The sequence below is a fragment of the Mchenga conophoros genome, linkage group LG20 (genome assembly GCF_057382185.1).
Source record: "Mchenga conophoros isolate Kocher_MC1m ecotype Shallow Benthic linkage group LG20, M_conophoros_male_GT1.1, whole genome shotgun sequence".
Taxonomy (NCBI): domain Eukaryota; kingdom Metazoa; phylum Chordata; class Actinopteri; order Cichliformes; family Cichlidae; genus Mchenga; species Mchenga conophoros.
In genome coordinates this window covers 11,801,572-11,813,231 of record NC_140545.1, presented here as the reverse complement: position 1 = coordinate 11,813,231, position 11,660 = coordinate 11,801,572, and the positions used below count along the sequence as shown (strand labels likewise).

At 40.6% G+C, this 11,660-nt stretch overlaps 1 protein-coding gene across 1 annotated transcript; it reads right to left on the bottom strand.

The window, feature by feature from the left end:
• Positions 1–357: 357 nt before the first annotated feature.
• Positions 358–5,354, bottom strand: LOC146550458 (kelch-like protein 10). Its single transcript, XM_085260203.1, has 5 exons — positions 5,161–5,354; positions 3,742–4,228; positions 2,167–2,745; positions 892–1,041; positions 358–657 (listed from the first exon to the last, which is right to left on the bottom strand). Exons 1-5 carry the CDS (start codon positions 5,292–5,294, stop codon positions 358–360), a joined length of 1,650 nt encoding a protein of 549 aa, XP_085116329.1. The 5' UTR covers positions 5,295–5,354.
• Between the last annotated feature and the right edge of the window lie 6,306 nt (positions 5,355–11,660).

Below are 11,660 nucleotides of genomic sequence, written 5' to 3'. Positions count from 1 at the left end.
TGGATTTCATCTACTTTAATTGGACATTAAAGTAGGCAAGAAAACTACATTGAAGATGGTTGAGCTGGCTAAACGCTGGTGGTAGAGATGAAGATGGCGGCTTGAATGGATCACCTATTAGTGAAGAAACGATTTGACTTTTACCAATGGGATCTTAATATCATAGCTGTTAACCTCCCTTGTGGCCATAAAATGTGGAAGCTGCAATGCCCATCATGTTGAAAAGAAAGTTCAAGTTCTCTGTTCAGCTAAAAGAGACTTTTTCACTGGGATGTCAGACCTCAGGATCTTAAGCAGAGAAACAGCCAGTTTTTTATTGATGAAAAATGTATTTCTTTATTTCTTTATGTGAAATAATTATGGAAGATAAGCAGTCAGATCGGGGTGTCGCTTCAGAACGCAACAACTGACAACACCTTGGGTCATCCCTTTGTCGCTGACAATGTACCACCTGTTGGTCTTTTCATCATAGCACTCCAGATTGCAGAATAAGCCGCCATTGTCGGAACCTCCAACCACATACAGCTGGTCCTCCAGCACTGCAATGCCGAAGTTTTTACGAGGGTGTAACATGGGAGCAACGTTGCGCCAGCGTCTTGTTCTTGGGTCATATGCGATGACACTACGCAACTGAGTGATACCGTTAAAGCCACCAACCTGTGCAGACAAAGGACTTGTTACAGTCTGTAACGTAAAAATGTTCTGTTGTAAAAAAGTAAATAGGTCTCCAGATTCCAAAATATCTGATTCTAGGGTAATTATAGAAATCACATTCCAATAACCCAGTACATGGTACTTGGAAAATAATACAGACTCCCAAATACAGGTACAGTAAACATTCCATGTTTGAATTTCTGTCCGTAATAAGATTATGTTTTAAGCTCTTCTTACTACAAAGATTTCGTTATTGTAGGCGACCACGGCTCCCCCATTCCTCCCGGTTTCCATGGGTGTGATCAGTGTCCACTGGTTGGTGTCAGGGTTGTAGGACTCAGCACATGACAGAGGTTCATCTTCAGTAACACCACCAAAAATGTACACCTAGAAATTAAAATCAAGTTTAAGTCAAAATTACTAGTTAGTTTGTTTGCTTGCTTGTTTTAATCAATTTTAAATCATGCCTTTTATCTGTTTTTGTTTCTAATGTCTCTGTAAAGCACTTTGAATCACCTTGTTGTTGAATTGTGCTATACAAATAAATTTGCCTTGCCTTACTAGAATTAAATGTTTCAGCTTCCAGAAAAAACTTACAAACACTAAAAATGTCTGTGAAGGTTCTCAGTCATCCAGGTCATCGTATTCTAAGGAGCTTGGAAAGACATAAATCTAAAAAAAAATATTCACTTTTTAAAAATTACTCCCATTGGCCAGCTTTATAAGACTATTAAAAAAATGTTTTTTGCACAGAAGCTCACAGAAAAGTAATATTTTACTGTGGGCTCATGTTCCAGTGCATAAATGCGTTGGTTGGCTGGCTCCAAAAGATAATAAATCCCCATATGTTGTAAATCCAACTACATAGCCTTAAAAATCATTTTTACAGCCAGACACAAAAGACCAAAAAAAACCTAATCCATATGGATAGCGTCCTGGCTAAAATTTGGGTTTGTGACTGCTTTGGGAAGTGTACTTCCCAACCCCCCTGAGCCAAGGTCACCCCGTTTGTGGGGCGACCTTGGCTCAGGGGGGTTGGGAAGCGTATCTGTAACCGGAAGGTCGCTGGTTTGATCCCTGGGCTCTCTGTCCTGATCGTTGTGTCCTTGGGCAAGACATTTTACCCTACCGCCTACTGGTGATGGCCAGAGGGGCCGATGGCGCGATATGGCAGCCTCGCTTCTGTCAGTCTGCCCCAGGGCAGCTGTGGCTACAACTGTAGCTGCCTCCACCAGTGTGTGAATGTGAGAGTGAATGAATAGTGGAATTGTAAAGTGCTTTGGGTGCCTTGAAAAGCGCTATATAAATCCAATCCATTATTATTAATCTATTATTACTGACAGATTAAGGCATTGGCATCTTTTGGTGCATTTCTAATGGAATTATTTGACTGTACATTTTATTGACGCAGCTTGTTAACCAAGGTTGTTAGCATTACCAGTTAACTTTGTCCACCACTTTCTCCACAAAACCAACATGGCAGAGATCTTCCACTACCTCAATTCCACTTACCTTGCCGTGTAGTGTTGCAGCACCAGCATCTGACCTGCGCTTGTGCATCGATGCAATCATAGTCCACTGGTTGGTGTCAGGCTCATATCGTTCTGCATTTTTCAGTGTCTTTTGCTTTTGGCACCCGCCCATAGCATATATGCAGCCATTCAGTGTGGCCACACTGAGAAAGCCCCGCTCTTCATGCATCGGCCCCACCTCTGTCCAGGTTTGGCTGGTGAGGCTGAACCTTCTCACATGACGTGAATAGCTTGTGAAATCAAAACCTCCGATGCAATAGACACATCCATTGAGGTAAGCATAACCGTAGAATCCCAGACACGGTGTCCAGCTCAGCGGCACCCAGTAGTCAGCTCGAACATTGTACATCTCAATCTTGTCAAATGGTAAAGGACCACCAATGGCCAATAAGACTTCAGACGGCAGGCGTGTTTGGGGCATAGGTCTCTCCACAATGGACTCATTTAGCATCTTCATGGCAGTGGTTACCATATCCATGCATGCCGGACTACTACTCACCACATCATTTCTGCTCACAGTGCCAACCAAGTACTCAGTGGGTATTAATAGTAGGCGGACCTGGATGAAAACAAGAATCATAAGGGGAAAAGGCAAGAAATACAACATTAGACTGTATATAAGAGTTGGATGTAGCCACCATGCCACCACCCATCAGTGAAGTATAGCACTATCCCTATAATCAAAATGTCATGGAATCACCCAGATAGCTATGGTAGCTCCTGGCATTGCCTCCAATCAGCTGTGGCATTGCCCTTAAAGACCCTAACATTACCTGTAAAGAGCCACAGCATCACCTGCCAAACAACAAAGGCAGGTCATGGCATTACCTCCAAACAAGCAGTGGTGCCACAGTCAAGTTTCAATGCCATTATCTGAGCACTGAGTAACCTCCTGCTGTAGAAACAAGTCCCACAATGAGGGTTTGTCCTGTTGTAAATGCCTAAGGTCCAGTCAGTAAGTTCTGGCAGAACACGATGGGCATAGTCAACTTTTCTGTCAGAAAAGCTAAAGTGCAGTTCAGACACATTATCAATAATGCACTTCTGAAACTACAAATCAACGGCCAGTTTTATCTGGACGCAAGTGTAAATAATACTTTTACAATTTATTAAGGACTAAATGATGAGCACCTTCTGATGCACACTCCCAAGTGAATTAGAAACACCCCCCCCCCCCCACCACCCCCCAATGTGATTAAGAATGAAGAAGAATGATTCCCCTACATTAACTCTATTACCAAGCCTTAAGTTTGAGTAATTCTGCCATTGCAATTTTAGCTTTTTACACGTCAGCCATAAAAGGCTGATGGGCGAGCAGGTGGGCGGCCTGGACACCCAACTCTGTAAACACAATAGTGTACAATCAAACTTCTTTTTTTTTTGCATCAGGCATCAAGCTTATGTTTTATTTTTTATTCCCAATTCAAATTGCTACAGCGGAAGTTGCTTTCTATACTTTCAAACTGTACCATTCATTCAACAGCCCCTCACTGAGTAATAAACAAAATAAATGCACTTAGAGGAGCAATTAAATTGATATCCCATTTTCAGTTACCTGCTTGAGCAGTGCGGGCATGTCACACCCACGTTCCACAGGGGAATAGTTGATCCATCTGAGAATGGCCTCAAACACAGTGCTCTCCTGCTTCACATTGAGCTCATCATTCTCGATAAGATCTGATAGTTGCTGCACAGAGAGCTGAAGGAACTCCAAGGAGAGTGCACCAACCTCTTCAAAGTGATGGAGGATGTAGAGAAAGGCCTTTCCCCTGAGGTCAGGACAGTTGTGTAAGTGTGCCAGATTGTAGATACTGACGCAGTTATTTACACAAAGCTTCCTCTCCAGGAAGTCGCAGCAGGCTTGAATGATGCCAGTCACGATAAAGTGGTCTGCTTCCGCCAACAGCTCCAGTACATTGTCCTCCGTCACCACAACAGATTGGGTATAGGCATATTCCAAAATGAGGCTCATTGCTTTTGGAGACACAGTGGGGAAGTTGTAGACCTTGTTTGATGGTAGTGGTTTGTAGCAGAAGAGATCCCTGTGCAGATTCAGATCAGCATTTTCACATTGTCTCTCTGTCATGGAACTTAAAAAGTACCTGATGTCGTGCAGCTCATAGTTAAATAGCATTTGTATAATTTTTCAGCTGCATGCTTACTTGAGCAAGCTGTGATCAAAGAGATATGAAATTAAAGTAACAAAAATCTAAAATGACTTGATTTCAAATGGGCAATCTCCTATTTAAGGTCATCTATTCAGACATGTGCAGAAAAACATTCAGCATTGCTGCTATGTTTAGACAGACAGAAAGATATAGAGTTGTCTAGGCATTGTAGCAAATATTCCTATACAGTAACAGGGTTAGGGCGACAGGGGACAGCAGGCATTAAATAGCTGCAAATATAATAACTGAATTTCACATTATCAAATTTACTGACTAGACAGAATTGGAAAGAGCGGACATGTCCCACTGCAACAGAAATGGCATATCATTGGCCACCTCTCAGTCTGGCCCTAAATTGATTACCTGCCTATTTAGACATACAATTTCAGCTAAACTGGTGAAGGCACAGCTAATATCACCACTGATGTGGTCCTTTTGGTGCAGGCCAGTTTGTGCACAAATTTATTAGAACTGCTGCTGCTGTTGTCGTGCTGATGAAATATAATCAGAAAGCCAGTTTATAGCGTCTGTAATCTTTCAAACTACCTCTTAACGGCTCATTGTGGAGTCAAACACAAACCTACACTATATATGTATCCCAACAAACCTCCCAAAATAAATAACTAAATAAAAATACAGGACTGATTTTTTTTCCCCCCTAAAAATTGCTCCAGAACATTTCTAGTGATCAAAAAGTACAGTGTAACATTGAAACCTCCCAATACCTGCTGCACTGTGTTACATGAAAACTTTGAAGTAGGATAAATGCAGAACCAACCACAGCCAAACAACACAGGCCTGCTCACCTGAAGTATGCACTGCAGTTACAGAGGATGATCCTGTGAATTTTAAACTCAACATCTCCAGCTCGGATCACAGAGTCACAAACCTGTCCATCCAGAAAAAGCTCCCTAAAGACGGTACTACGGGCGCTGGTCATTATTCAGATGTTACTCAAGATGTTTAAACTTCTAAAAAATCTCCTGTTTAGTGTTTTCCTTTAGAGAGCCGCCTACAGTTTGTGAGGTACTTTGTCTAAATTACTGATTACGTTAACTTATGCTGCCTGGAAAGTGTCACTACTCTGTTTATATTTGAAAATCATAGTGCATCATTCCGTTAATTGACTGTGTGCACGTTAGCATATGCTACTTCCGGTGCGGAAACGCCTTTGGGGAGCTTTGTTTCCGGTGTCCTATTCGCGCCTGGTTTACGGTCCAAAACAAGTTAAGCAAATGAATTAATCAAGCAGCGATTTACATTTCTATAGATGTCTTGGGCATTTACCCAATATATCTGTAAATGATGTTCATCGACTTGTTAATATTTTTCCCTGCACCTCAGGGCAAAAGAGAAAAGGGATTCAAATGTTATATTTCTCAGCTGTCCCTCGTTTACAGCGGGTGTTATGTTCTAAAACTAACCAGCGATAGGTGAAATCAAGTAGCCAATTTTATTTTTTGACGCTGCAAAACGTTTCGTGGACATCCAGTAGTGCACTTCAGAGTCACCCTGCTAGCAATCGATGCAGCGATTCTGCACTGTACAGGAGAGACGTCACGGAGGAGATCGTCTGCAGTAGGGCTGCACGATTTTGCATAAAATGAGAATCACGATTTTTTGGCTTAGAATTGAGATCACGATTCTCTTTTCCAGTATAAATATTTATTGCACTTATTAACTGCACATCAACTTCGTAACAGTTGAGACTGAACATAAAAACAATAAATAAACATAAAAACAACAAATGTCTCACGTTTTGTTGTTGCCGCAAAATGTTGTACTGCTTGAAATTCCGTCTCCACCGTTGCTCCACACTGCGTGTATAGAGCAGGTAGTGCAACAATAGAAAAATAGTTGCGGGACAGCGTTTGTCTAGGGTGTTGATCATTTTCCTAAATCCCTCGTTTTGCACAGTGTTGATGGGAGCCATATCTTTGGTCAGGTGATAAGTGATAGCCTTCGTAATTTCTTTGTGCCTGCGGAAGTTCAGCGTGTATAGGGAAGCGCTGTATAAGGTTCCCGTTATTGATGTTTGGGTGGTTGACCGGGGCGGATTTTCTCCTGTCACTTTCTCGTCATCCCTGACGTGCTCTCCGTTGTTTTTCCCCTGCTAATTTTAGCATCCCACGGCACAGCTTCTGTATCACGTGGTATAAGGCTCCGCCCTTGTCATTTGTTGAGCAGAAAGAGTGAGCGCTTCTTTTCATGCAGATTACGTCCCGGATCAAAATGCGGTACAATCGTCGTCTTTTTTTTTTTTCTTTTTTTTTTTTTTTTTTAAATCGTTGTCATTTGGAAATGAGATCGCACATAAATATGAATCGAGATTGTGATTTTCTAATGATTAATCGTGCAGCCCTACTGTGTAGGTGTGTACTTGACTAGCTGATCTCGACATAATGGGGGAAACATCTGGTTTGACTATTCTTCACCTGTAGTTTGAATGCTGAACATCTGCCTGTTTAAATCACGAGACCAGTCACTATACAGAGATGTGCTTCTGAATGTGGACGATGTGTCTTCTGCATGCAGTAATGCAGTTCTGCTTGTGTTGAGTGATGTAAACAACTGATCGATCTAAACTCTTTAAACGTAAAAATTGATCATTAGATTTTTTATGACACAACAGCGGTGAGTGTTCCCACCTTCTGCTCTTTGTAACTTAACGCGATCTTTCCGTTTTTGAGTTTTGGACATGATTTTGGAGTATATCTTTGCAGTAGCGATTGACCGCAAAGTCAAGCTACCGGAAATGTACAACCCCACATCCGGTCTCAAACCAGGAATTTAGCATTTTCTCGTACACAGGGTCAATTTGGTTCCACATATTTGTGTGAGCAAACATTCTCTGTCATGAACTTAAACAAGAACCGATTGAGATCAAGGATGAGTGACTCCCACTTGCGTGATATTTTATGCATCTCAACCACTGCCCTCAAAGCAGACCTAATTGCTTTACTAAAATCTAGATCTCAGTATCACCCCTCTCATTAGTCCAGGGATGCCCAAATTCTGTACTGGAGAGCTGCTATGCATGTTTTAGTTCTTTCTGGTTTAGCACAGTTGAATCAAATGAAGAGCAGGCCTCCAGGAGTGACATCCCTGCATTACTCATGTGTTTCTGAACAGTAAAAAGCATAAAGCATGCTAATGCAATACACAAAAGGAAACGTATTTTGTTAAACTCTTAAGACTCATCCAGGCTGGAGAAACTGATCAGGAAGGCTAGCTCTGTGGTCGGCATGAAGCTGGACACTCTGGTGACAGTGGCAGAGAAAAGGACATTAAAGAAACTGATGGACATTATGAACAATGCTGGGCATCCTCTGCACACGGCCATAAACAATCAGAAGAGTCTGTTCAGTGACAGGTTGCTTCTCCCCAAGACAAGAACTAACAGACTTAAAAACTCCTTTGTCCCACACGCCATCAGACTGTTTAACTCCTCTCTGGAGGGGAGAGGGAGGGGAAACAGGAGGACAAAGGAGGGGGGAACAACTAAGCTGTAGTGCCTCTTCACCTCACTGTACAATACCTTGTGCAATACTTTTTGTAAATAGTCAACAGTGCAATAGACTCAATACTTGAAATGTGCAATTCACTTGTATTTTTATTTTTTATTCCTATTTATTCTATTTATCCCCTTTGTATATTTTATTTATATTGTCTCTGTATTTATATGTGTGTGTGTGTGTGTGTGTGTGTGTGTGTGTGTGTGTGTGTGTGTGTGTGTGTATATATATATATATATATATATAACAATTCTGTAACTGTAACTTCGGTCGTTGCTGTGCTTTTTTTTTTTTTGGAAGTCGAATTTCCCAGAGGAACCCACCCGAGGGATTAATAAAGTTCTATCTTATCTTATCTTATCTTATCTTAGATTTGGTTTTAACTGTTGATGTTATGCTCTTAATTCATAGTTGAGTGTGTTGTGTACATATTGTGTAAATTTACAAATGTGTTTATTTCTTGCAGCAAGTGAACTTCCAGTTGTGCAATCTTCCAGTATGTGAAAAACTTTGGCTTCCTGAAAGGTCTTGTAAAAGTCAAAGGGCGAAATTCACTTTAAAAAAAACTTTATTGATAACAGAACACTTTTCATTACTTATAACGCCTGTTTAAATGTTCATTAGGCAAAGATATTGCAAACTCATGGAAATTTAGGGTATTCTATACAGTTTGTTCAATGTTGTCTGACTCTCCAGATATAAATGAAAGGCAGAATTGTGTCTTTAGAGTTGTAAATGCTTGCCTGAGTGTCTTTTTATTTAGGTACATTTCTATTTTAAAAATAACGGGTAATTGTGACTATTAAAATTGTTCTTCATTATATTTTCATGTAACTTTGTTATGAAAAAAAAAGTCAAAAGGAACCATTGGCCCCCAGGCGTCTTCACTTTATAAAATTTGGCCCTCTTTGCAAAAAGTTTGGACACCCCTGGCCTACATAATAAGAAGTACACACTTGGAGTTTTTTTTTAAATTAAAAAAACTGTTCGATACTAGGGCTGCCACGATTAGTCGACTAGTCACGATTACGTCAACTATCAAAATCGTCGAAGACTAATTTAATAGTCGACGCGTCGTTTGAAGCTTTGTAACATCCCAAAGGACGCAGGAATAAGTAGCAGGATTTGAGAGTGTAATAACGGACTGAAACAGAAGATGGCAGCACTGCATGTACAACGATGCCAGCTGCCGTTAAACCCCGAAGAAGAAGAAGCAGTGTCCCAGAATTCATAGCGCGGCCCTGCTCAGTTTCCAAAAATGGCAGCAGCTAGTTAGTTTTAATATTACTCTTATTATTCTTTCTGGGTCACAAAATAAATGTTTAACATATTTCAGGAGAGAATGTAGCTGTGTAAACTTCAAATATCTGCTCAGTTTATCAAGACACCACATATTTTCAAAAGCGCCCCGACATTTTCGGAGACGTCTGTTACCCACTAGCTCGATAGCTAGCTGGGGTTCAAGGCTCACTAGAGCCGTGAGAACACCGGACTCCTGGCAAATCGTTTTCAAACCCACCGCCGTCTTTCGCTACTCAGGTTAAACATGATATATAAGTCACTTAGATAACTTAAAAATGTTATTGTTTGGGTTTTTTCAGTATTTTATTTGTTCCTGAGTAAATCGGTTTGGCTGAGATTAAAGTTATAGTTTATACAGTCATTGGTTTTTACACAGCTGAATAAACGTCAAGCAGACAACTGATCATCAGAAGTGTGAGATGCTCGAGAATATACTCCGGTGCCCTGTTATATTTTAGATAGCAAGGAGCAGACGGCTGAGTTTATTAAACTTCACCGAAACAATCTGCAAATTTAATTAAAATTTAATAAACTATCATCTTGTCTTTATTTTTTAGTTAGCACATACACTTAAAGCTGTAAGCTAATGATAGTTATATTAGAGCAGATGCATGCTGGTGCAGTAAGCTCTGTGTTGCATGATCTGATTAGTGGACTAATCGCAAAAATAATCGGGTGACTAGTCGACTATCAAAATAAACGTTTGTGGCAGCCCTATTCGATACTGTCAATCATGAAATTCTAATAAAAAAAATGGAAAGTATGGGTTTAGGGGAGTGGTTTTGGACTGATAAAAAGCTATGTAGTGAATAAGCAACAATATGTACAAATAAATGAGTAGGAATCTAAATTGATGGATCTTGCTTGTGACATACCTCAAAGATCAGTATTAGGTCCAAAAGAATTCATGGATTCTTTATTGTCATTCGCATCACATGTTTACATGAGGTGGAACGAAAATTACGTGCAGCGAAAGAAACAGAGTAACGAAGAAACAGAATAAAAAGAAAACAGAATAACAAGTAATAAGTATTACAATTAAATCTATGCAATATATCGGGTGTGACTGCTTTTATTTTCTATTTCTGGTACAATACTAGCCTGCAAGCAGGAAAGAAATGATAAGGCAGGGAGTACATGTAACATTATGAGAAAACAGTGCTGAGCATGCTTCTGACTACTAACAACAGGCCAAACCATGGTCTCACACTGCCACCTACTGGTACAAAAATGGAGCATCAGCTACAAATATCCCAGACTAGTTACCAGGTCTATAGTTAAAACTAGTTAATTTAGAGGATTTTCAAAAGAAAATATCACTTACATTTAAAGTAAAATAGCTTAAATATAAGTTAATTCACATAAATGTGATTAGACGTTAGTGGCTATCACACACACACACATTCATACTGTTGCTCTTTGATTAGATAACTATGGCTGCTGTCAATATACAGGCGAAGCTTACGGGTTATGCAGCCAACTTTGTAAGTTGGATCATTAAGTCTATGAATCACCCTGTTAAGCACAAAAAGGTGCTTACACAACTGAAAAAATCTGATATGTCTTTTCCACAGGGGACTCACCTTTGTATAGCAGACCGATATAGATTGAAGACTGGTTCGGTTGGCCAAATAGTCCATTCCAACTTTAACACTAAGACAGAGGGGTGGCCATCCTTATTGGTAAAAACGTCCCATTTCCTGTATCAACCATTTTATCTGATCCTATGGGTCCCTATGGGTCATTACTGTGGTTGGCCAACTTTATGAACTGATTTAAGCCAACATTTACGCCCCCAAATGGGATGATGAAACCTTAATTGTCTATTAATTCTCGTGAATTCTGGATATGACAACACACAATCTCATTTTAGCCGGAGGTACAAGCTGTGTGCTCTCTAACCTAGAAAGAAGCTCTAATAAGGATACTCATCCAGGGCATGCTCCGACTATATTCCTGTCCACAAAATGTTCTATTGGATAAATTCATTTGTCACTGATAAATGTCCTCTTCCACTTATTGAAACTTGCAATTATCAATCTATTGTTATTTCAGATCATGCCCCCCTATTGATGAGATGGGGGTTGGATGCCTCACTGCCCTCCGCCTCTGGCAGTGGCCCTTTCTACTAAGGAGGCAAGAGTTCTGCATGTCCTGGTGACCCTCCACCTGTTTCACAGGTGGGTGCAGCCTGATCTATCTAGTGGAAGTCTAGACAGACCAGACCAGCTCAACCACACAGACACTTCCTACCTGATTTGAGGACAAAAGCAGAGTATGCAATATGTGGGACAAACACACACAACAGAGGGGAAAGAGATAGAGAAATTGGCAAATGTGAGATCATGCTAAGCAGCTTGAACTGAAAGTGACTGGAAATAATTAGTCGAGCAGGAAAAGCCACTGGGAAAAACAGAAAGTGGTACAACGTGGAATACAGTAGGTCAGAGGAAATTGCTGGATCCATGGGTTCCATTGATGTGGAGCAA